The sequence below is a fragment of the Chiloscyllium punctatum genome, chromosome 35 (assembly GCF_047496795.1).
Source record: "Chiloscyllium punctatum isolate Juve2018m chromosome 35, sChiPun1.3, whole genome shotgun sequence".
Lineage (NCBI taxonomy): Eukaryota > Metazoa > Chordata > Chondrichthyes > Orectolobiformes > Hemiscylliidae > Chiloscyllium > Chiloscyllium punctatum.
This window is the reverse complement of record NC_092773.1, coordinates 15,391,455-15,418,283: the sequence shown is the minus strand read 5'-3', so window position 1 is coordinate 15,418,283 and position 26,829 is coordinate 15,391,455. Positions and strand designations below refer to the sequence as shown.

General features: G+C 43.0%; 1 protein-coding gene across 7 annotated transcripts in view; it reads right to left on the bottom strand.

The window, feature by feature from the left end:
- Positions 1-3,239: 3,239 nt before the first annotated feature.
- The window catches only part of elmod3 (ELMO/CED-12 domain containing 3), a 43,682-nt gene continuing 20,092 nt past the window's right edge, over positions 3,240-26,829 (bottom strand). For 5 of the 7 annotated variants that reach the window (XM_072554045.1, XM_072554052.1, XM_072554051.1 and 2 more), the window contains 8 exons: positions 17,353-17,441; positions 13,826-13,949; positions 12,844-12,966; positions 11,594-11,724; positions 11,180-11,256; positions 10,054-10,181; positions 7,145-7,365; positions 3,240-3,722 (listed from right to left, as the gene is read on the bottom strand). In XM_072554045.1, coding sequence (XP_072410146.1) covers positions 3,702-3,722; positions 7,145-7,365; positions 10,054-10,181; positions 11,180-11,256; positions 11,594-11,724; positions 12,844-12,966; positions 13,826-13,949; positions 17,353-17,441 — 914 coding nt within the window. In that variant the 3' untranslated portion in view covers positions 3,240-3,701. Of the gene's footprint in view, positions 3,723-6,691; positions 7,366-10,053; positions 10,182-11,179; positions 11,257-11,593; positions 11,725-12,843; positions 12,967-13,825; positions 13,950-17,352; positions 17,442-26,829 lie in introns of those variants that run through there. The other 2 variants (XM_072554049.1, XM_072554048.1) reach the window with 2 other exon arrangements.

The window sequence follows — 26,829 nt, the reverse complement described above, 5'->3', positions numbered from 1 at the left end:
GCCTCACAGTAGTGCACTGGTCATGTTGGCAGCAGAAGTATGTCACTCGTTTACCTGTAGAGCTAAATCAACAAGCAAATCATTGAAGTGAAGTTGTCTCCAATGGGTTGTCAAAATTGGCAATTGAAGGATTCTCCCTCACATGAAATAGTAGGGTCATCGAGTAATAGTGGTATGGCGGCTCAGTGGTGAGCACTGTTGCCTCATAGCACCAGGGTCCCACGTTTGATTCTAGCCTCGGATGACTGTGTGGAGTTCGTACATTCTCCCCATGTCTGCGTGGGTTTCCTCCCACAGTCCAAAGATGTGCGGGTCAGATGAATTGACCATGCTAAATTGCCCATAGTGTTAGGTGCATAAGTTGGGGAAAATGTAGGGGAATAGGTCTGGGTGGTTTACCCTTCGAAGGGTCAATGTGGACTTGTTGGGCCAAATGGCCTGTTTCCATTTTGTAGGGGATCTAATCTTTTTGACACAGAATTAAAATTCACCCAAAGCCACAGTTTTCACATTCAAAATTATGGCAATACCTTGACCAGATTTGTGCTTTCTGGATGAAAAATTAATGGAAAGGCACAGAACCTAACCAATTCATTAAATAAAGCACTCAAACTGAGTCATGGAGAATTGTTGTGGAAACATGAAAAAAGATTTCAGGCAATCAAATTTGGTTAACCTCAGTATCAGAAGAAACATAATACATTGGTCAAAAAACGGCTTGTGAGATGCACTCAAGGGTACTGGCTGTCACCTTTCAAATTTGTTTTGTTGGCAAGTCAAATGATATTATATGCATCAAGTTGTCCAGGTCACAATAAAGAATCCATGAAACAAAAGCCAAATACTGTCGAAATGAAGATATGAAATGAAAGCAAAACACTGAGCAGGTCAGAGACCTCCTATGGAGAGCGGAAAAGAGGTAAGATTTCAGATTCATGTCCCTTAATCAGAACTGGAGGATACAAGTAACATCCTGGAACTGTGAAACAAGGATCATATCAAGGAAAAGGGAGGATTGCTGAATGGTGTGGGGACCAAGAATAGGGAAAGAACAAAAGGCTGCAATCTGAAAAAGGTCTGAAATGATGATTATGATCAAAAGTGATGTTATAAGGCATAAGTGTTAAAACAAATGTCATTGGGTCCAGAAGACCTGTAAGTGGTTACAGAGAAGAGGAGAACAGTCTTCAGCTGTCATGATGTTAAAACTCAACAGTTAAGGGTGTCAAGCACTTTTATTCTCTGCACCCTCCATCCAAATCCAAAGCAAAGTCAAACTGTCCATCCCAAAATGCTGTCAATCCCATGAGTTTCTCACATTCACAGCATAGTAGTTCAGTGGTTATCAGTGCTGCCTCACAGCGCCAGGAACCCAGGTTCAATTCCAGCCTCATGCAACTGTCTGTGTGAGGTTTGTACATTCTTCCTGTATCTGTGAGCATCAAAAAGTGTGGTGCTGGAAAAGCACAGTTAGTCAGGCAGCATCCGAGGAGCAGGACAGTCGATGTTTCAAGCAGCAACTCTTCATCAGAAATGTTGAAGAGCTGATGAAGAACTTGTGCTTGAAACATTGACTCTTCTGCTCCTCTGATGCTGCCTGACCGGCTGTGCTTTTCCAGCAACACACTTTTTGACTGTGAACTCCAGCAGCTGCAGCCCTTGCTTTCTCCTTGTATTTGTGTGCGTGTTCTCCAGGTGGTCCAGTTTCATTGGAAAATCCAAAGATGTGCCGGTTTGGTGGATTGGCCATTGTAAATTGCCCATAGTATCCAGCAATGTGCAAGCTAGATGAATTAGACATGTGAAATGCGGGGTTACATGGATGGGGTTGGGTCTGGGTGAAATGGTCTTTAGTGGGCCAGTAAAAACAATGACTGCAGATGCTGGACACCAGATTCTGGATTAGTGGTGCTGGAAGAGCACAGCAGTTCAGGCAGCATCCAAGTAGCTTCGAAATCGACGGTTCAGGCACAAGCCCTTCATCAGGAATAAAGGCAGTGAGCCTGAAGCGTGGAGAGATAAGCTAGAGGAGGGTGGGGGTGGGGAGAAAGTAGCATAGAGTACAATGGGTGAGTGGGGGAGGGGATGAAGGTGATAGGTCAAGGAGGAGAGGGTGGAGTGGATAGGTGGAAAAGAAGATAGGCAGGTAGGACAAGTCCGGACAAGTCATGGAGACAGTTACTGAGCTGGAAGTTTAGAACTAGGGTGAGGTGGGGGGAAGGGGAAATGAGGAAACTGTTGAAGTCCACATTGATGCCTTGGGGTTGAAGTGTTCCGAGGTGGAAGATGAGGCATTCTTCCTCCAGGCATCTGGTGGTGCCCCACCCTCCTCTAGCTTATCTCTCCACACTTCAGGCTCACTGCCTTTATTCCTGATGAAGGGCTTGTGCCCGAAACGTCGATTTCGAAGCTACTTGGATGCTGCCTGAACTGCTGTGCTCTTCCAGCACCACTAATCCAGAATTTAGTGGGCCAGTGTAGACTCGATAGGCTGAGTGGCCTGTTTTCACACTGTAGAGATTCCCTGATTCTACTTTTGAAAAAAATTCCATGATTGCTGCTTTCTTTACTCCCACAAATTGGCTTTGATATTTTGTTCTTGATCATAATGAATGGTAATGCAGGTTCAAGGGGTTGAATGACTCACGCCTGCTCCTATCTTTTATATTTCCTCAAACAATATCAAAACATGTGTCAGTTGAATATGTCAGTTCAGCAACCTAAGTAGCAAGTATTAGTGATGCCAGAACTAGCGCTGAAAAATTCAAATATAAATTGTATAATTTAATTTTCAGTAATATTTTTGTTGTGTTGCATTTACCAAACCGAGCCTTCACATTTTTTCCTGAGCTTTAACATAATTATTAAAATAGCTGAAATTATAACTACAGGAGAGTGTTTCAAAAATGCCAAACTTGCAACCTCTTCCACTTGTTCAGATTAGATTTCCTACAGTGTGGAAACAGGCCCTTCGGCCCAAACTGTCCACACCGACCCTCCGAACAGTAACCCACACAGACCCACTTCTCTCTGGCTAATGCACCGAACACTCTGGGCAATTTAGCATGGCCAATTCACCTGACCTGCACATCTTTGGATTGGGGGAGAATGTACGAACTCCACACAGTCACCCGAGGCTAGAATCGAACCTGGGACCCTGGTGCTATGAGGCAGCAGTGCTAACCACTGAGCTACTGTGCCATCCCGTAATGATGATACTGAAACAGTTAATAGCTGCAGATTCATTCATTTATTTTAAAAACATAAAATTTAATGGATGCAAAAATAAAGATGTTTAGTGCTATATTACCATAACATCCAAGAACAGTGTTAACATTACATCTTCAATACAGCCAATCACAGTGCTCGTTAGTAAAATCCTGATTATGATAAACATCAATTAACCCGCGACTTTGTGCAAAGAAAACTATATAATAATTGAGACCTGTCAATAAAAAGTCAAAGTTTTGAAACTACATCACATTACCTACAATCACTTCAACAGCCCAGAGATTAATGAAAAGGATTTAAGAGATTTTCATAGATTCTCAGTACACACCTTGTTTCTGCACAATTATTACAGTACATTCAGAGTTGGAAAGGGCCTTTGGATTCACGTGCAAATGTGTTCAAATATTAAATCCATTTCAATCACTAAATTGACCAAGCCCTCAACTCCACAACATTGAAGTGTCTTCATCTCACCTCAGATCCGGACCTGTCTCAAGACAGATAAAATAATTAAAGATTGGATGCAAAACAAAATCTCTCTCAAGTGATGTTGTCCCAACTACTCTGAACCTTCTGTGAACAATTTCTCACCAAATAGGATTATTATGAACTGCTCTGAATTCCTTGCTTCACTCTGCTGGTGACGATTCCATACCTAGCAGCCCCTGAATTTCTTATTGTAATGCTCCATATTCTTTCTCCAGACACAGTGCAGCTGAATGTCCCTGAACATGTCACCCAGCGACCTTCACATTTTCTAAAATCTTTAAAAAAATGTTATTTTTGATCACATGGTTGTCGCCATATATTAGAAAAAGTTTGCCAACCAATGAAAAGGTCCACAAACAGATTTTCTTCAGCTCGCATGGAATGCACACTTACCTCGTAAGGACACATCCCATTCAAGTAAATTCAGACAGCTGAACAGCAGTTGGACAAAAAAAACTTATCTTGGGAACATCTAAGTGTGCAAAGGCATCTTGCTAGAGATTAACACAGCCAGATGTTGCTGATTGTCAACATTACCTGTTTGAATGCTTGAATTAAAAGAGTTATTTAGGGCAGTTTTCCAGTTGTTGGTTTGGGTAGGGTGAGGGTTGGGGAGAAAGGAAGTAGTTGTAAATGTGCTGCTCAATGAGTCTGGATGTTTCAAAATAAACTGAGCTTTGCATATAATGGAATAGAGAACAAAAGCAATGAAATTATTCAATGCAAAAAAAAAACAAAACTGGTTTGGTCTCAGCTGGAATATAATATACAATTTTGGGCAACATACTTTCGGAAAGGTACGAATGAAGTTAGGAGGATGTCGAAAGGATCTGTGAAAATGGTTGCTGGTGTGAGGAACTTCAGTTACAGGGATCAACTGGAAAAGTTAGGGCTCTGGACAAAATCACAAGGAGATTTGATGAGGGTGTTCAGAATCATGACAGGTTTAGATAGAATCATATTACTTTTGGTGGAAGGATCAAGAACACGAGGACATGATTTAAAGTGGTAACAGCAAAAAAAATTAAGCAGCAAATGGTTAGGTGTGTAAATCTGAAATGCCTGAATGTATGATGGGAATAGATATAATCAAAGCCTTTGGAACAGGGTTCGATTAGTACATGAAAACAAAATATATCCAGGGCTACAAAGGAAATAAGGAGCGATAACTCACCTCCTGACTCCCCAAAGTCTGTCCGCCACCTACAAAGCACAAATCAGGGGAGAGATGGGACATTCACCACCTGCAGCTGGGTGCAGCTCAAACAACACCTCGTTTGACACCATTCAGGCCAAAAAAGCCCTCTTAATTGGCACCACATCCACAAAACATTCACTGCACCACCAACGCTCAGCGACAGTAGTGTATCCTATCCAGAAGATGCACTGCAGAAATTCACCAAAGATACTTCAACAACATCTTCCAAACCCATGACCAAAGATACATGGGGAGTCCACCACCTTTAAGTTCCTCTCCAAGCTACTCACCATCCTGACTTAGAAATATATTGACATTCCTTCATTCTTGCTGGGTCGAAATTATGAAACTGCCTCCCAAAGGGCATTATCAATCAGCATACAACATGTGGGTGGCAACAATTCACCACCAACTTCTCAAGAGCAACTAGGGATGGGCAATAAATGCTGGCCAGCCAGTGACACCCATGTCCCACGAGTGAACAAAAAAAAAGTGCATGAGGTGAGTTGCTCTTGCCGATAGCCTCCCAAATGGCCTCCTCTTAGAAAGTAAGTTCAAAATTCTTTTCTTCTCAAAATATTGGCAAAAACAGCAGATCCTTAACTGCTCCAAACTGCCCACAGTTTCAACAAAATGGTGCACACAAGTGACTGACACTGATAGGATAAACTAATTACTAATCCAATTAATAATCATTGAGGCTAATCATATACTGAAAAGGTAAAGTAAGGGATCACTAAAATTTAATTTCACCCAGAAACAAAGATCTGTGAAAATAGAAATGTTTCATGCCTTTTAGCAATTGTTCACAGAGATCTTGAGAGTGAAACAGTCCAATTTAGAATAAAAAATTAACACAAAGAATACAATGAACCCAAAAAAAAAGGTTTTCGGCAGGCCCAATTTTACTGCCTCAAAGAATTGACGAATAATGTGACAATTGTTTGATTCAAGATGAGAAGACCTGACGTCACTTATTTTGCAATCAGTAAGGCGAATTGAAGGAGGAGTAACTACATCCTGATAAGACCAGTAGTTACAAATGAATACAAGCCACCTTGGCCAGGTGGATACCTTGGAGCATCTTTTCAAAAGAACATGAAGGGATAAAATACAATGATACCAAATTCTAAAAGACTGGGCTACATGAAGGACTATTTATTTAAATGTGATGAGCCTGTCACCAGCAACTAATTAATTGGATAGTTACTTTATTATAAACCAAAAGAGGAAATGCTGGAAAATCTCAGCAGGTCTGGCAGCATCTGTAAGGAGAGAAAAGAGCTGATGTTTCGAGGTCAGTTAGACTCAAAACGTCAGCTCTTTTCTCTCCTTACAGATGCTGCCAGCCATGCTGAGATTTTCCAGCATTTTCTCTTTTGGTTTCAGATTCCAGCATCCACAGTAATTTGCTTTTATCCAGTACTTTATTATGAACTTTAACACTTTCCTAAGTTGGAACAGGTTTTTTGCTTGCTCTAATGGCCTATAGCTTATGATCAAAACGGGTAGTGCAGAAGGGTAACAGAGAATGGGATTAGGTACTGTCAAATCATGTAGTGCTAACAAAAATCACGTTTTGATAAGTTTATATATCTCATATATAAGTCAACCAGCTTTCACGGTTAAGTTTAAGTCAGGCAGAGACAGAACCATCCTGAAGGGAATATTTCTTCATTCAGCCCAAGTCCTTTAACTGCCTCGCCTTAATATGAGTAACATCAAAGTGGAATCAAATCTTTAAACTCTTTCTTTGTTACTCACAACACAAACTCAGAAATAAAGCTACTTTTTATTACTTTGAATGTACAGTACAAACTATGTCGAGCACAGGCGGCACCTCTATTGAAAGAAACAAAGACATTCTCCTCTCCTGAGTAGGGACTGCATTCCTGCCAAGAGTTTGGCACTATTGTGTTCAAAAGGAAGCAGAAAGCATCTGTGTTCTAGCATTTTCTGGAAACAGCACTCAAGTTCAAGTCGTGCTGAATATCTTTTGAGCGAGTATGACACGCCTACAACACTTACACATTTGCAAGCCACTGTTGTCAGGAAAGCAAGAGTTCTATTTTTGTTTTGTGGGGTTTACGGCAACATATAATGTCCAGTATTTGTGTACTGCATGCCATAATGGTGAAACAATCAAGTGTCACATCCCTGCTACAAGGTGACGTTGATTATCTTTCTCACATTTCATCACTCACAACAGATTTAGATTAGCCGCACCTCGCCCTCAGGTTCTGGCTCCAGCTCACACACACCCATAAAATTCATTTCTTTGGTGTTTATGTTAGATGCTGATTTTGATCTCATCCCAGTCTGAGCGTGGTTTGAAGTTGAGGACACCTTGTCTGCCGACAAGACTGTTCCATTCTGACGTTCCATCAAGTATGTTTCCAACCGTTTCAGGAGCTGTTTTGGGTTTTTTTTGGCAAATATTTCAACTCCTGTGGAGAAATAGGAAAATATTTGAACCAGTCTTTTGAAGTACAAGGTGAAATGGAATTTCAGACATATTGCGTTGATGATATCTACTATTTTCAGTTCCACATCAAGGGAGGCAATGGTGTAGTGGTATTGTGATTGTAAAGAAAAACATCTTTGACCACAAGACCATCAGGCAGTGGTCAGTACATAGCAGCCTTGAGTTCCTACAGCAAAAGGAGTGAGTGAATCCTGTAACATGGTTCCCTGAGCAGACTGTCATAATTATTTGGCAGAATGCCACATCGCCAGAACTTTCCCAGGAACATCAAGATGTAGCTGGCACTCCCCATCAGATCCTTTATGTACACTTGGGTCTCTGTGCACCACCACACACTGCCCTCAAAGTGGTTGCACTAGTGAGGAGAGTGCCACTCATTCCTCTGGAATGCTCCTTTGTAAAGAAGGTCTGGAGAGAAATGCAGTGGTTTTGGTCGAGGTTTGGACTGAGCTGCTCCGTAACGTAGGACTCTTTGCTCTACAGGTTGTCCCCTGGGATGCACATTGAGACAAACATCAACTGAGCCTAGAGGATCATCAACTCAGTGAAAGACGCTCTTTGGTCTGTCCAAAACATGTTGATCTTCCAATGTAATGAGCTGAACTCAAACGAGTGTCACAGACTGGTACATTCCAATGTCCAGGAATACATGCTGAGGGAGGCACTAATGCTTGGGCAGCTGCTGCCAAAGCACAGTGGGGAGAGACCACTATATAACGTCTTTTTGCTGAAGGATAATGAGTGCCTGTTCAATTATCAGACCTTCTCATTGCCTCAGTGTATGTAAACAGTGTCCTGCATAAGTAAGAAATACCTTTAGCTTTTGTCAAATTGGAATATTTGTTTCTCTTGATACGCAAAGACTACATGGAACTGCCCAGTGAATGCAGATGAAGATGTTTTTAATGTATAAAGTATTACTTTTGCAATAAAAAAACTGTAATTGAACTCTTAATCCAGCAATCCAGTCTAATGTTCTGGTTTGAACCCCACCATAGCAGAAGGTGAAACCTTAATCAATGATCAATAATATAACTGATGTGGATATGAACATAGGAGGTATGGTTAGCAAATCTGCAGATGACACCAAATTTGGAGGTGTAGTGGACAACGAAGAAGGTTACCTCAGAGTACAATAGGATCCTGATTAGATGGGCCAATGGACTGAGAAGTGGCAGATGGAGTTTAACTTAGATAAATGTGAGGTGCTGCATTTTGGATAAGCAAATCAGGGCAGAACTTATACAATTAGTAGGTAGATCCTGGGGAGTGTTGCTGAACAAAGAGATTTGGAGTGCAGATTTATAGTTCCATCAAAGTGGAGTCACAGGTTGACACGATAGTGAAGAAGGTGTTTGACATGCTTGCCTTTATTGGTCAGGGCACTGAGTATAAGAGATGAGAGGTCATGTTGCAGCTGTACATTATATTGGTTAGATCACTTTTGAAATATTGTGTCAATACTGTGGAAGGACGTTGTGAAACTTGAAAGGCTTCAGAAAAGATTTACAAGGATGTTGACAGGGTTGGAGGGTTTGAGCGACAGGGAAAGGCTAACTACACTGGGGCTATTTTCCATGAAGCATCAAAGACTGAGGGATGACTTTCCAGTGGTTTACAAAATCACAAGGGACATGGATAGGGTAAACAGACAAGATCTTTTCCTTGGGGTTGTGGAGTCCAAAATAAAGGATATAGGTTTAGGGTGAGAGGGGAAAGATATAAAAGAGACCTAACTGGCAAAGTTTTTACATAGAGGGTGGTATGGGTATGGAATAAGCTGACAGAGGAAGTGGTGGAGGCTCGTACAATTGCAACATTTAAAAGGCATTTGGATGGGTATATGAATGGGAAGGGTTTGGAGGGATATGGGCTGGGTGCTGGCAAGTGGGACTAGATTGGGTTGGGATATCTGGTCGGCATGAACGAGTTGGACTGAAGGGTCTGTTTCCATGCTGGACATCTCTATGACTCTAAATGCTGGCACATGGGACTATATTATTTTAGGATATCTGGTCAGTATGACCGAAGGGTCTGTTTTGATACTTCTCTATGACTCTATAATTAAAATTTGGAATTAAAAACTTGCCAAATGGTTTGTTGATTCTTGTAAATTCACAAATGTCTTTTCGGGAAGGATATCCATCGTCATTGCTGAGTTTGAGTCCAGATCCACAATAATGTCGTTGACAGTGCACTGCTATGTGAAATGGTTCTCACAAGCCACCCAGTTGAAACAGCAGAAAAGGATAGTCATAAATGCTGGCCCAGTCGGCAGTACCCCCATCCCATGAACAAAAAGAAAGTCTCATTGTATTTTGACTGGGACTATCTGAGTGCCAACTGTCTGAGCAAACTAGGTAACAATGTTTTTCTAATTTGTATGAAGCCTTATGTCTCTATCGCAGGCTTCCACAAATCTGTTTTACATTTTGTGCTTTTAATGTCATTTCGACCACCAGCTGTGAGACCCATTCTGAATTCATCAAACATTTAGGCGCAGCTTTTCAGGTATTTCTTTCAATATTTTAGGCATTCAACATGCAACCTTATGATCAAGTCCAAGGAGTCCCTCAACCCACTAACAACGCATTATTGAATACAAGTCAAAAGAATTTCAGAGAAGCATATCTTGCACTCAATTTCTCACCTTTAAGAACCAATCCTGAATCAGAGATGGTTTTGTGCTGTGTTTTCCATATCTGATAAAGATGCAGGAATGCAGCCACATAGAAATCATTGAGGACTCCAATCACTTGCTGCCTTCGGTTACATTCTCTGTCACAAAACACACAGCTCTTAAAACTCAGCCAGAATTTAAAAGAATCACAATAATGGTCTTTAAAGGTAATAGTTCCAAATCTTCAGTTTTCTCCTATCACAACTTGGTTCCCATTGTTAACATAGCAAGTAGTTAAGCATGGGGATGGAGTTAATTATTCAATCACTGATTGAGCAGATATAAAGGGGGAGCAGGAAAATCGACGTTTCAGGCAAAAGTCCAGCCCGAAATGTTGATTTTCCCGCTCTTTGGATGTGCTGGATGCTTTTCCAGCGCCACACACTTGACTCTAATTTCCAGCACCTGCAGTCCTCACTTTCACCAAGATATGAAGGGAGAACAGGTAAGACTGGTGGGCAGAGGGAGCTGCAAGAATGATCAAGTGCTTTTGTAATGTACTGGTGGTGTCTCTACCTTTCAGCCACTAGGTGTGAGTTCAAGGCCCCGCTGCTCCAGATGTGTGTCATACTATCTCTGAACAGGTTGGTGAGGAAATATCTGCAAGACCGACCAGTTAAAACACGTGAAGGCACAAAGAAAAACCTCCTGGTTTTCTGGCTCACCAGCTCTGCTCTGAAACCAAATTCCTCCTCCAGGGACCACTTATTCTGTCACCTGTTAATGTTCATGGGTCAGAGACAACTGCCCCATTGCATTTCTGGGAGTTGTCTGGTGAGCCACATTGCTTACGGGTGGACTGAATGCAGAGAGTAGATGAAATATTTTCACTGTAGTTTTCTTAATTCTTCAAGCACAATTCATTGTCCCCATATGAATAAATAGTCAATCGAAGACTTTGTAAAATGCAATTTCACTAAGACAGACGAAGACACAATTGTCAGCCACAAGGATGAGAACTGTTTAGTGGCATTGGTATTTTTTGAAGAAAGAAGAAGAGATGTATCACTTCCAACAATTTTCTTGTTTCAATGTTTAATTTCTAATTGCCCTCTCATTTGATAGGAACAAATTGGGATTATTCTATGTCACCTACTTGGATAAACATTCTTCTCTCAAAGCTTGGATTGTGATTCTGGTGATGTTAATGGACATTAGACAGAAAGGGAAATTCTGCAACAAAGAAAATATGGTCAAAGTGAAAGCAAACAGCAGAATTCATGTTACACTCTCAGAACCTTAAAATGGTGTGTCATTTAAAAATACTGAAACAGTCCATTAACATGTGAAAGAAATCATAGATACTTATGTTCGACAATTAGGCTTCCTCTCAGAAGGAAAAAAAAGCCTCGGACACCATTTCAAAACTCCAATGCACCTGCAATTTTAATAAACTTAATCTGTGTACTCAGCAGAATTCAATATTAATGAACAGATTTATGTGGCCTTATCCAAATCAGACTCTTTCTGATAATTTTCAACCAAATTAAAACTGGTAGATTTGACTAACTTGTATTGGATGCTGTGACAATTTGTAAATATCACGAGCCAAAGGTAAAGTCTGCAAATCCATCACCATGTACAAGGTGTGCATCAGACCAAGGAATCCTGTCCCACGTAGGTCAGTCCCTGGATCTGCACCTAGTAAAAATAAAAAATTCACATGCAGAAACAGAAGTCAAACTTGTTTACTAGTTTGCTCTTCTAGTTCACAACTTCTTATGTAAATACGTCCTTTCGTTTTCTTATTTATCAGACATAATGTGAAGAGATGACAACAGTTTTATGGATGTGGCAAACACACCTTCACATGAAACAGTTTAAGTCATCAAATTTCAGTCTTACACTGTCAGACAACTGTTATATATTATACTTCTTGTTACTGGTTCCAACATGCTTGTTGCTGCACAGTTCAAGCTCATTGTAAACACGTTTTTGAAATGAATTCTTATTACATGTCCTGTCAGATTCCGATCAGGAACCCAGCAGAAATGCAGAGCCATAATTCCATTCTAACACTTCTCTTGTCATGTAGAACGGGTGTGGAAGGCCAGGAGCTGAGAAGACTAAGAATTATTAAGTCCACAGCAGTTACAGGAAAGGTGGTTCTACATGGAGTGAGGGGCCCAGCAGTGAGGAAAGGGATAGCAAGTCCAGAAAAAGGGATTGGAGGTCCAAAGAGTGTGGGAGGTGTGTCAACCTCCAGGGTGAAGGGGCCTTGGGTCCAGAGTTGCAGGAGGGAATGGAGGCAGCTCCTATAGGTCAGGTCAAGAGCTGGGGGTAAAGAGGTGTCAGGTCCAGATTCAGGAAGGAAACACCTGGTCCAGAGTAGGGAAGACAGTGTCAGCTCACACAGGGGCAGAGGGGAGGTGACAGGTCAGAAGAGATAGCTGGGGTGTGAATTAAGTTGGGGATCAATTGAACAGTTACTTAGGAGTTTGATAAGGTGTTTGATCAGTTCATTTTCCCAAAGTAACAATTTACTTAAATGCATCACAATCCTCTAGATTCTCTGATTTGAATGAAGGCTTTCACTTGGGTCCAGGTGTTGGGAGATTACCCAACAGAATCTTCAATTTCCAAAGTAATTCCTGAAGAGTCTGTAACGACAGGGATTCCACAGGATGCTCACATGCAACCTTCATCGATACTGGAATAACAATTGTCCCGCCATTGGCAAATCCCTGTTGAGCCCCAGCCCGAAATGCCATGGCATTACCATAACACAAAGATTCAATCAGAAAATTTCCTTATCCTTACCTTGAAACCCTAATAGTTCCCAATGTGATCCATAGCGTGCACAGTCGAACTTTGACCCAGTTAGTTTCTTGTAAATTGTCTGCAAAACCCGAATATGAACTTCCTGATCATTGTCCAAGGAGCCTGTGCCAAGAAACACATCAATATCTTTTGCAATTTAATCGCTAGTTATCACCTTGCCCTGAAAACACATTTGGATTATCTGTGATTATATTCACCAGTGTTTTTTCAAGCTCCATCTTTGCTTTCATTTCACTCGAGTCTGAGATTCTTAAAATATCTAGTCTTATCAATCATCTTGTCAATTCAACCTGAAAACCCAGTGATATCTGCTTAGCGTGTGTTGGATACCTATACAGCTCGATCATTAAAATGTTCGACAACATATTCATCTAGCACATAACCATACAGCTCAAGCTTCACTCGAAGAAATGAAGACTTGCATTTAAGTAGTATGTTTCAAGATTACTGGACATCACAATGCACCTTACAATCATTTAAGTACTTTTTGAAGTGTGATCATTGTTGTCATATAACAAATGTGATAACCAATCTGTTTTATGATGTTCACTGAGGGATAAATGTTTTCTATGACACCAGTGATAACTCTCCTGCCATTCAAGGTAATGTGATGTGATCTTTTATGTCTACACAGGCAGGGCTGAATATTATGCTAAAGACCACCCTCCATCAATGTAGTATTCCCGCAGTGTTGAGTTGGAGGGTCAGCAGTGAGTTTTCTGACGACGTTTTGGATTGGGCATTGTACACAGAACCTCATGGCACACAGGAGAGAGAAGTCTCCAATGAGCATTGACTGATCCTGACAAGTAACTTCCACGACCCACACATGATAAGGAGTACCATGCTGAATGTCAGGCCGTGACCAATGTGCAAAGCATGCTGTATCACCTCAATACACAGTGCACCAGCGCAAGATTCAGTCTCAGTTCAGATTCAATACACTGCTTGACACACTCACACTGGCCAATCGCAAAGACCAAGTCCCGCTCCTCCTGCAACTCCTTGTGCAATCGTGGAGGGCCAAAGAGAAAATGAGTGATGGCAGAAAGTCCTGTCCTCCGCACGGTAGGCTGGATGTTCTTCTGTAAATGGAAAGAAATTTCAGGTGTACAAGATAACGAGAGGCATAGATAGAGTTGATAGCCAGAGACTTTTTCCCAGGGCAGAAATTGTTAATACGAGGGGTCATAGTTTTAAGCTGTTTGGCAGAAAGTATAGAGGGGGTGTCAGAGGCGGGTTCTTTATGCAGAGAGTTGTGGGAGCATGGAATGAGTTGCCAGCAGCAGTTGTGGAAGCGAGGTCATTGGGGATATTTAAGAGACTGCTGGACATGCATATGGTCACAGAAATTTGAGGGTTCGTACATTAGGTTTACCTTACATGAGGATCAATGGTCGGCACAACATCGTGGGCTGAAGGGCCTGTTCTGTGCTGTACTTTTCCATGTTCTATGTTCTAAAATTACTAGACCCTATCAGATCTGGAATAGTGTTCAACAAGCTTGCAGATCTTGTTATGTTTGGAATACCCTGCCCTTTACATCATATATGCTGCTGCCATGAAACATTTATCACATCTGACCTTGCGCTTTCACACAGCTCAAGTCTCAAACACTCTCTCAGAACACCAGGACTCCCTAACAGGTGAACCGTATCCTGAAAAGATCTCTGAATCTATCAGATTTTTCAAGATTCTTCCAAAAAGAAGGAATAAAATCTCTGAGGAATCAGTCTGAGAAGATATCACATGAAACCAGACCTTTTGCCAAACATTGGTTTTGAGGGAAAATGAAGAAGTGGCATTTCAAAAAGTAATTTTCTGAAACAAACCATCAAAATTAAAAGTCATAAAGAGTCGTGCTGGTGCTGGAAAGGTGCAGCTGGTCAGGCAGCTTCCGAGGAGCAGCAGGAGAGTCAACATTTCGAGCATTAGCTCTTTATTAGCCATGGGGGTGAAGGTAGCTGGGAATGCAATAGTTAGATGAAGGTGGGGTGAAGATGATTGGTAGGAGAGGAGAATGGAGCAGATAGATGGAAAGGAAGGTTGACAGGTAGGTCAGTTCAAGAAGGCGGTTGGATTTGGGAATAAGGTGGGGGAAGGGGAGATCAGGAAACTGGTGAAATCGACATTGATCCTGTGTGGTTGAAGAGTCCCAAGGCGGAAGATGAGGTGTTCTTCCTCCAAGCATCGGGGTGGCTAGAATTTGGCGGTGGAGGCGGCCCAGGATTTGCATGCCCTTGGCGGAGTGTGAAGGACAGATGAAGTGTTCGGCCATAGTGTGATGGGGTTGATTGCTGTGTGTGTCCCAGAGATGTTCTCTGAAACATTCTGCATGTTGGTGTCCTGTCTCCCTAGTGTAAAGGAGACCACACCAAGAGCAATTGACACAGTAGATGAGGTGTTTGGAGGTGCAGGATAATCTCTGCTGGATGTGTGGAAGGATCCTTTCGGGCCCTGGATGGAGGCGAGGGGGCTGGTACAGTTGCAGATTTTACACCTCTTGCGGTGCCAAGGAAAGGTGCCGGCAGTGGAGGGTGGTTGTTGGTGTGCGTGGACCTAATGAGGAAGAGCTGGAGTGACTGGTCTCTCCCAGAATGCTGAAATGGGTGGGGAGGGAAATATATCTCTGCTGGTGGAGTTTGACAGTAAGTGGTGGAAATGGCACTGTATCCCGAGATTGGTGGGGTGTAAGGTGAGGACTAGGGGAGGGTTCTGTCCTTGTTGCGATTGGAGGGATGGAGTTCCAGGGCGGATGTGTGGGAAGTGGAGGGGATGCGCTGAAGGGCATTGTTGACCACGTGGGAAAGGAAATTGCAGTCCTTGAAGTAGGACGCCATCAGGGATGTTCTGGAGTGCAAGTGGTCCTCCTGGGAGCAATGGCAGAGGAATTGGGAGTAAGGGATAATGTGTTTACAGGAGGCAGTGTGGGAGGAGGTGTAGTCCAGGTCACTGTGGGAGTCAGTAGGTTTGAAGCAGATGTCTGTGTTGAGTTGATTGCTGGAAACGGAGATGGAGAGGTCCAGGAAAAGGAGGGAGGTGTCCAAGATGGTCCAGGTGTACTTGAGGTCAGGGTGGAAGGCTTTCATGAAGTTGATGAACTGTTCAACCTCCTTGTGGGAGCACGAGGTGGCGCCAATAAAGTCATCGATGTAGTGGAGGAAAAGATGGGGAATGGTGCCGGTATAGCTGTGGAAGGTGGACTGTTTCACATACATAATGAAGAGGCAGGCATAGCTGGGGCCCATGGCTACCCCTTTCGTTTGAAGTAGGTCGAAGGATTCGATGGAGAAATTGTTAAGTGTGAGGACTAGTTCAGCCAATCGAATGAGTGTGTTGGTGGAAGGGTACTGATTGGGTCGGTGGGAGAGGAAGAAACAGAGGGCTTGAAGGTCTTTGTCATGATGAATGGACGTGTAAAGGGACTGGTTGTCCATGGTGAAGATCAGGTACCAGAGGCCGAGGAACCCTCAGTCCTCACCTTCCATCCCACCCAGCTCCGGATACAACGCAACATCCTCCGCAATTTCCGCCACCTACCATCAGACCCCACTACCAGAGATATATCTCCCCTTCCCATTCAGCATTCCATAGAGACCATTCCCTCAGTGACTTCCTTATTAGGTCCCCAACCCCCACCAATCCACCCTCCAATGCCAGCACGTTCTCTTGCTGCCTCAAGAGGTGTAAATTCTGCACCCACACCTCCCCCTCTCCTTCATCAATGGCCCCAAAGGATCCTTCTACATCCAGCAGAAATTGTCCTGCACCTCCAAACACCTCATCTACAGTGTCCATTGCTCATTATGTGATCTCCTCGACATTGGGGAGGCAGGATGCCAACTTGCAGAACATTTCAGAGAATGTCTCCGGGACACACGCACCAATCAACCCCATCGCCCTGTGGCCGAACACTTCAACTGCCCCTCTTATTCTGCCAAGGACAAGCAAGACCTCGGCCTCCTCCACCGCCAAATCCCAGCCACCCAACGCTTGGAGGAAGAACACTTCATCTCCCACCTTGGGACTCTCCAACCACAGAGGATCAATGTCAATTTTACCAGTTGCCTGATCTCCCCTTCCCCCACCTAATCCCAGAACCAACCCTCCAACCCGGTACCGCCCTCTTGAGCTGTCCTACCTGTCCATTTGTCTTCCCATCTGTCCGCTCCACCCTCCACTCCAACCTATTATCACCAACCCCATCCTTGATCTACCTATCGTATTCCCAGCTACCTTCATCCCCAAGCCCCAGTGCCCTCCCATTTATCTCTCAGCCCCCTTGGGCTCCCCCCGCCATATCCCTGATGAAGAGCTTATGCTCAAAATGTTGACTCTCCGGCCCCTCGAATGCTGCCTGACTGGCTGCATTTTTCCAGCACCACACTTTTGACTCTGATCTCCAATATCTGCTGTCCTCACTTTCTCCCATCAAAATTAAAAGCTGAGCATTCTGCTCTTGCTTTTCTGGTCTGACATTGTGCTTACCCTGTACTCACAAAGATCAGCCGTTTGAAAATGCTGAAGTGCTTCATTAAAGGAGATGAGTGGGGTGCTTCCAGTAAAGTCATTTGGACCTGGAAAAGAACAATGCATTTCAGTACAAAAACTGCCATTAATTTTCAGTTAAAAATCACACAACATCAGATTGTAATCTAACAGGTTTGTTTGGAAGCACGAGCTTTCGGAGCATTGCTCCTTCATCAAGTAGCTGTGGAGCAGGATCATAAGATACAGAATTTATAGCAAAATCGTGTAACTGAAACAATATATTGAACAACCTAGATTTCTGTTCAGTCTTTCATCTTTTAGAATGGGTTGCAGGTTTCAGGTCATTAATATGAAAATCCCAGAACTTCTTTTAAGTCACACTCTCTGGATAACTTAAGGTTTTATAAAAAAAGGTGACATCTTAGCTCAGACAATGCATTAAAGGTGTGAGTCTGTCTTTATCCCAATCTTGAGTCAGACTGGTTTTGTTTCCAAAGTGGAAATTTATAAAATATTACATGATTGACTGCCTGCGGATTGTCTGCTTTTTGAGCAAAATAGAATGTGCCTGTAAATACAATTCTGCAAATGCAAATTCACCCTTGCATGTGTGTGTGCATACACGAGATAGAGAGAGAGGGAGTGTGATTGTTTGCATGAGTATGAGTGTGAGTGTGTGTTTGCATGAGTGCATGCTTGGCAGAGTGTGAGCATGAGTGTTACAGAGTGTAAGCCTGTGAAAGAGGATGCGTGTGTGTGTGTTTGAAAGAGAGAGAGAGAGAGAGAGAGAGAGAGAGAGAGACTATCGTGTAGTGGGGCCACCTGTAGTGTGACATGAACCCAAGGACCCAGTTGAGGCCATCCTCACGGGTATCAGCCTCTGCTCAGCCACTCTGCATTGTTGCGTATCCCGAAGTCTGCTTTGGAGGATGGTCACCCGAAGATCCGAGGCCAAATGTCCCTGACCGCTGAAGTGTTCCCCGACTGGGAGGAAACATCCTTGTCTGGCAATTGTTGCGCAGTGTCCATTTATCCGTTGTTATAGCGGCTACTTGGTCTTGCCAATGTACCATTCCTCAGGATGCTCCGAGACATGGTACATTGGCAGGAGTATGCCCTGCGACATGGTACATGAACTTCGGGATACGCAATAAAGCAAAGTAACCAAGCAGAGGCTGATAGGCAAGTTTGGTACCCATGAGGATGGCCTCAATCGGGAACTTGGGTTCATGTCACACTACAGGTGACCCCACACACTCTTACATACTCACACACTCACGCGGACCCTCTCTCATACACATACTCTCTCTCAAACACACATATACACCACCACACACACACACACACACACACACAGGTTTATACTCCAGCACACTCACTCACGCACTTTTCCAAGTATGCACACATGCAAACACACACTCTCTCACATACACAAACTCTATCTCTCTCATGCATGCACATATAAAACTATGGAGTTTTATATGTGCATGAATTTGCATTTGCAGAATTGTATTTACAGACACATTTTATTTTCCTCAAAAAGCACACGACCTGCAGGCAGTCAATCTATGTAATATTTTATAAAGTCCTACTTTGGAAATAGAACCAGGCCGACTCAAGATTGGGATAAAGACAGACTCACACTTTTAATGCATTGTCTGAGCTGAGATGTCCCCCTTTTTAAGAAAAACCTTAAGTTATCGAGAATGTGACTTAAAAGAACTTCTGAGATTTACATATTAATGAACTGAAACCTGCAACCCATTCGAAAAGATGAAAAACTGAACAGCAATCTAGGTTTGTTCAATACATCGTCTAAGTTACACAACACTGTAATCTTTTGCTATAAAGTCTGTGTCTTATGATCCTGCTCCACAGCTATCTGATGAAGGAGCAGTGCTCCGAGAGCTAGTGCTTCCAAATAAACCTGCTAAACTATAACCTGGTGTTGTGTGACTTTTAACTTTGTCCACCCTAATTCAACACTGGCACCTCCATATTAATTTTCAGATGATCTTTTACCCAAACAAAAGAAAATTTCAGACTCTCCACTCAGTTTACATCAACCAAAGTTTTCAAATCTATGCACAGCAACTGTGATTGTACCATGTTCAGTTAACTATGAAACACTTCATCAAAATGACAAAGTAGCCTGTTTAACCTACTCAAGCATTTCGTAGGCCATACTTCTGATGGTGAAGTTCGGCAGGTTCCTGCAATATGTAGCCAGGGTATTGGGGCTTGATGCCAGCTGTTCTGGGACATTCTTCTGAGGTGATGTCATTTTAAGTGGGGAATCCTGCTGAGCATGCCAAGGTGTGTTTCCAAGTCAGCTTGACATGTTGCTCTGGTATTTTACTTTGGCTGTGTTAGCAATTGAGGAATCAGAATGTTAAACGTCATTAAAACAGCCTGCTATGAAGAGGAATCCTTACTTTCCATTCCTCAAAAGGAAATTCTAAGACCAACGAAAATCACTCAGCCAGAGTAGAAAAAGAGTACAGAGCTTTGCTCATTCAATTAACACTTTGAACTTTCCCCTTCGAGATGTCAAAGCAAGGGAACAAAAAACCTAAGAAAAAGCAGGAGTAGAACATACAACCCTCAAGCAGGTACAACACTTAATATGATCATGACCAACCAGGGCCTCAAGAGCTAAATCCCTTCATTGCCTTGATTGAGAGACAAAAAAATTGATCTAACTCCAGAGACAGTATATTCCTGTTAGGGTGAAGGGAAAGGCTGGATGACGAATGAAATTGAGGTTTTGGTTAAGAAAGAAAAGGAAGCATATGTCAGGAATAGATAAGATAAATCAAATGAATCCTTAGAAGAGTATGAAGGCAGTAGGAGTGTACTTAAGAGGAAAATCTGGAGGGCAAAAAGGGGACATGAGATAGTGTTGGCAAACAGAGTTAAGGAGAATCCAAAGGGTTTTTAAAATACATTAAGGACAAAAGGCGAACTAGGGAAAGAATGAGGCCCCTCAAAGATCAGCAAGGTGGCATTTTTGTGGAGCCACAGGAGATTGGAGAGATACTAAACAGGTATTTTGCATTCGTGTTTACTGTAGAAAAGGACATGGAAGAAATAGAATGTAGGGAAATAGAGAGTGACTTCTTGAAAAATGTTCATATCACAAAGGAGTAAGTGCTGGATGTCTTGAAACACATAAAAGTTTGGCCACTTCTGGAATATTGCTTGCAATTCTGGTCACCTTCCTATCGGAAAGGTGTTGTGAAACTTGAAAGGGTTCAGAAAAGATTTACAAGGATGTTGCCAGGGTTGGAGGATTTGAGCTATAGGGAGAGGTTGACTTGGCTGGGGCTGTTTTCCCTGAAGCGTCGGAGGTTGAGGGGTGATCTTATAGAGATTTATAAATTCATGAGGGGCATGGATAAGTCTCTTCCCTGGGGTGGGGGAGTCCAGAACTAGAGGGTATAGGTTTAAGGTGAGAAGGGAAAGACATAAAAGAAACCTAAGGGCAACGTTTTCATACAGAGGGTGGTTTGTGCATGGAATGAGCTGGCAGAGGAAGTGGTGAAGGCTGGTACAATTGCAACATTTAAAAGGCATCCGGAATGGCCAATGAATAGGAAGGGTTTGTAGGGATATGGGCCAGGTGCTGGCAGGTGGAACTAGATGGGATATCTGGTTGGCATGAATGAGTTGGACGAGAAGGGTCTGTTTCCATGTCGTAGATCTCTATGACTCTGTGGCGTTGGTCTGAAGTCAAAACAGAAGGTGGTAGGGAAGTGGATCCCAGTGACAAATAACAGGAAAAGGAAAATGCGTTGGGCCTACACAGGCTCACATCAAAATGGAAAGAGGCATCTGCATGATGGACACATCAGCAGCTCCTCTGATAATGAAGACGTGAGGAGGGATGGCCACCAACAAAAAAAAGAGGCACAGCAGCATGGGGGAAAGAGAGAGAAACACCCCCAACCCAGAAGCGATGGCTGTCGCAAGCAGTCTAGTGAAACACAAACTCCAACTGCCATGAACCAAGGGGCACCCACCGCACCACAGCTCCAGCAGCTGGGAGCAGCAACATTCCAGATCAGGAGCACAGCACAACAGCTCCTGTATTGGACAATGAAATGGACCTTCGTGGCTTCAGAATCAGATCAAGCAGAGCCGTCAGGGTGGAAGAGAACAGTTCCCTCAGCACTTAAGAGTGTCCAACAGATCACCCACACCACAGGTGGATGCAAGAACTCCCCCAGTGACAAGACTGTTCCCCAAGTGAACAGACATCAGGTCGACAGATAATTTTACAAACTCTCAAAATGGGTTTTAAAATTGCCAGCATTAACATAAATCTACTGTGCGATGTGTTTCTATGTCGGTTTACCTGGCTAACGACCAAGCAGACCTCCTGCCTCTGCAGGAGTATGGGATAGCACACCTCAGCAACTACAGGAAATGGTCAAGCTTGTGAACACAGGCCTTCAATTTGGTCAGGGGTGGAACAAGTGCTGTTACTGTGATCTGGGTATTCTGCTGTGGTGAGGCAATTTCACCATCTCTGAGGGTAAGGAGGTGGTCGACAGATGCCTCCTCATAGCAGACGTTTTATCACAAAACGCTCCTGATAATAATTCATGTACACACCCCCTGCTGGCCAATTATCACCTATAGGACAACAACCAGTACACCAGCAAGGGACATGGAAGCTGAACATGAAACTGATGGCCTCAGAAAAAACCGAGGAGCTCAAAAGGGATTACACAGATTGGAGAACCGTGAAGCCCCTCTTTGACTCTCCAGAGAACTGGTGGGAAGCAGTCAAGGGGAACATCAAGAGGCTCTTTATCCTCAAACATGTTCAGAAAGTGAGAAAGAAAGATGGGGATAACTGTCCAAACTCCAGAAAAGCATTCAGAACCTAATCCTATTGCAGACGATGTGGGTTGATGTCACAGAGGATCTCCAGGAGGTGAAGAGCCAGCAAGCCATTCTCTTGGTCTCGGAGGCCTTCAAGATAATCCTCCAGTCCAGGGTCGACACCATGGAGCTAGCTGAAACGTGCTCATATTTCTTCTACCAGAAGGTGCACAAGCAGAGTTCTGTGCTCAGCAACCTGAAGGAAAATGATGAGTCAGACATTCTGAGGATCAGCAAATCTTTTTATGTCAGAATATTTGACACAAAGTCCACAGACAACATGGCCTCCTCATCTCTCCTGACCTCTTTGATAGAGGTGTTAGACCAGAACACGTGGGAGCGCCTCAACCAGCCGTTATTTCTGAAAGAGCTGACCAAGGCCCTCAGTCCTTAGAAAAGAACAATACTTCCAGCAGTGACAGCTTACCAGCCAAGTTGTATTCAACTCTGTGGGAATTGATTGACCAGGACCCGCCGAAGGTGTACAAAAATATGCTTCTGGCAGATATCTGGCATCAATCCATGAGGGAAGGTATCATCACCCTCACCAACAAGCTGAAATGGGGGAGGGAGAAAATTAGAAGTTGGCAACCAATTGCACTGCTGAATGCAGATTACAAAATTGTGTCTAAGGTCATTGCCAAACCAGTTAAGTTTGATCTGCGATTGTTGATTCACTCTGTCCAAACCTGTGCTCTACCAGGAAGGAAGATGCCCGAGAGTCTTACACTCCTCAGGGATACGATCACTGACATGCACAACAGGGGGTGAAAGCCTGCCTGGACCAGGAGAAGTCCTGTGGCAGGATATCATACACTGACATGTGGGACGTGGTCTCCAAAACAGGCTTTGGGGAGGGAATCTGCAATTGGATCTGACTGCTCGACACCATCATTGCTAGTGCAGTCTCATTCAATAAGTGTGAATCAGAAAGCATTCGAATCAGATCTGGAGTTACGAAGAGCTTTCCCCTCTCTCCTGCCTTTTTTGTGTGTGGATTAGTGCCTTTTGCTGAGTCCATGAGGAAAGATGTGAGTCTGAGAGGGGTGATTATTCTTAACAGTGGAGACCTGTACATGAATGACATGACCGTTTTTGCTTGGATTCGCTGTCAGTGCGGAGAGTCTTGAGCATCTGTGACCAGTTGGAACTGGTGTCAGGAGCCAAAATAAATTGAAGCAACAGCAAGGCCATGTTCTTCGGGGACCGGATTGTCTAATCCTTTATTCCCTTCACCGTTAGTACAGATTATCTAATGGTGCTGAGAATACTGTTCAGAGGGACTGGGGTGTACATAAAAACTTGGGAAGAGTGTATCATCAAGGTAAAACAGAAACTGGGTTTTTAGGAGCATCACTCAATTTCTACTGCAAGTAAAAACCTGGATATCAAGTGTGAGCTACTCTCTAGTTTTGCACTTGGTGCTGGTCTGGCTCATTCCCCAAACCTGTGCCGTTGCAGTTACCAAAGCAATCTCCCAATTCAGCTGGAGGTTTCAGATGGACTGTGCCTGCAGGGACACCATGTACAAAGCACTGGTTGGGAGGAGGAAAAAACATATCAAACGTCACACTCATTGTAATGGCCCCTTTGCGTGTGGCTGCATCAAGTTTTGCACCAAGTGTAGGTTCTACCTGTCTTCAGTGTTACAAAGATTGAGACTGGCCTCGGCACCACAGAATACTCCAAGTAGTTGGACTGTTCCATAACATCTGTCTTTCATGGAGTAATTTGCAAAGAGAAACATCTTTAACCACAAATCTATCACAAATTGATCAGCACGTAGTGTCCTCGAGACCCTGCTGGAAAAGAAGAGGATGGATCCTGTCAGGTTATCCCCAGAGCTGAAGTCATTTGGCAGAATGCCTCATCACCAGAACTTCCAACAAGCCCCAAGCTATCACTTGGCTGTTAGTGAGATTTTTCATGGATGCTGCACGCTGCCCTCAAAGCGGGATGTTGGAGTTGAGGGGTTAAGGGACTGTCACACATGTCCTTCTGGAATTTGCCTTTGCAAAGCAAGTCTAAAGAGAGATGCTGTGGTTTATGTCATCATCACGAACAGCTCCATGACACAGGACTCTGTGCTCTTTGGGCTGTCCCCCGCGATGCCCACTGAGTCAAACATCAACTGTGGTGGAAGATGTTCTGTGGTTTGTCCAATACTTGTTGGTCTTCCAGAGCAAGGAGCTGACTTTGACTCAGTGTTGCTGACTGGCACATTCCAAGGACTATGTGCTGAGGGATGCACTCAGCGGGCAGCTGTTGTCAAGGCTCAGACGGAAAGATCACCACCTAAGCTCTTTCTGCTGAAGTTAAATGGGAGTCCATTCAGTTATCAGATGCCATTTATTAAGACAGTACAGACTCGAACTGCTCTTGTGACTATGTATGTTTATGAAGATGTTTTCTGAATAAAGTATGGTTTTGAAATGAAAAAAAAAGTAAAGCACAACCTTCTGGAAGAGAAAATTTCCAAGATTTCCAGCCTTTCAGTTTACATGTTTCATTTCAGTGCTAAATGATTAATCCCTTACTCTCCAAGTGTTCTTGATACCCAGCCAACAACCCTTCAATGTTTGTCCTATCAAGTTCCTTCAGAGACTCATTCGTTGCAAAGTGATCACCTTTCATTCTTCTAAACTTCAGTGAATAGAGGTCAAATACATTCAGCCTCTCAACATTTCATCACAAGAAGTAACCTTGCGAACCTTCAGTGTGCAATCTCCTCTCAAAATATATCCATCCTGCATGGTGGAACCCAAAATTTGATTTATCATTGCCACATGTCCAAGGTACAGAGAAAAGTGTTGTCTTCTGCACTTCACAGGCAGATTGTACGACACAAGTGCATCACGGTAACAAAAAAGTTCAGGATACCATCTTCCAACTGCCGATAAGGTGCAGAGAGAAATCAGCATTAACATTAAAGAGGTCCATTCAATACTCTGCTAACAACAGGAAAGAAGCCATTCTTGAATTCATTTGTATGCATAAACTTTTTCATTTTTTGCCAGATGAAAGAGAATGAAACAGAATATAACTGAGGGGTCTTTAATTATGTTGGGTGCTTTCCGAATGCAGCAGGAAATATAGATGAAGGTAATGGATGGGATGCTGGTTTGTATGTTGGACTGGGCTATGATCACAATCCTCACAGTACTCCAGCTTTGGTCTCATCAAACTCTTCAAATCAAGACTTCCTTTATCCTGCATAGTAGTTATTCTTTGCAGGTGAGGATTATTGTCTTCCCTGATAGCTGATTCAGAATTTGTAAGTGAACAGGGCATTTATTGTCACGTGGAATATCTAGTTATGTTATTAGTTCGAATCTTTGGTTTGTTCTTTTTACTGCTGTTACTTCACCTCTAAATTCTGTTGTCATTGGGTTTCAAAAATCTGCTTCCATCTAGTTTTGTCCATGGCAATGGACACTTAATCTTATCATCAAACCCCATTTGATCAAGACCAATCTACCATTGCTTTCCTGCTTGCTGCATCTACATGCTAACTTTCTGCTCCTTGTATGATTTTATCTAAGTCTCTCTGAACAGCAACATTTCCAAATTCAAGCTTTTGAAAAAAAAGTTCTACTTTTCTGATTTTCTGCCCAAGTAAATACAAACTTCCCACATTATATTTCATTTACCACTCATTAAACTGTATACATCTAGATCGCAAAATCTGTAAAATATTTGTAACATCACACAAATAACGTGTCACAGCACCTAAATTAATCCTTTTCAGGGGAAAGCCAGAAAAATAAAATGGTACTGTCGTTGAGATCAACTGTGCACAATACCATTCAGTGGCACAATGGAGTTTTAAGTGCCACTCCACTGAGGATCTAATCAAAGACCCAATGTTTTCATTTAAAGAGGAAAATTCAACAGGGAGTCGTTGTGAGACCAGCCATACAGCATTTTGTTTGCTTGCTATTAACATTGTCATCAGTGGCCTGTATTGCCTAACTTCTCCGGCACAGGTGTTGCATTTGCAAGGGTCCTTGAGGATCAGGAAACATACGCAACCGAAAAAGAGATAACATACATTCTGCAATGTTATTGTTAGAAAATATTATTCATGGAGGAATCGGGGTAGAGGGTATGGCAACATTCAGAAGACAACATAATCATAACTGTCCAGATAAGACAACCAGAGGTTGTTTCCCATGTTTGAAGAACCTAAAAGATGGAGGCACAGTCTCAGGACTGAGGATTGATCATTTACAAATGAGACAAAACCTTGTCACTCTCCAAGGGTATGAAGCTGGAATATCTGTATCTGTATCCCAGGCAACACTGAGATATTTTGAGCCAATGAATCACTTGTTCGTATGTCTAGCCTGAATGTTTTCTGCAAATTCTCAGCATTTGTGAGCTGGCCGTTTGTTTTCTCTGAATTCACTTTCTTTTTGTGGTCCACATGCGTAATGTCAGCTTTCTCAAAAAAAATGTGCAAAACAGAAAATATTCATGCCACTGGTATTAAGGATCATTTGGTTCAGCAAGAACAATCTGCACATACATAGAGTCCAGTTTCACTCAACAAAATGCTGGTCAGTTCTTTTAAATGGAGTAAGG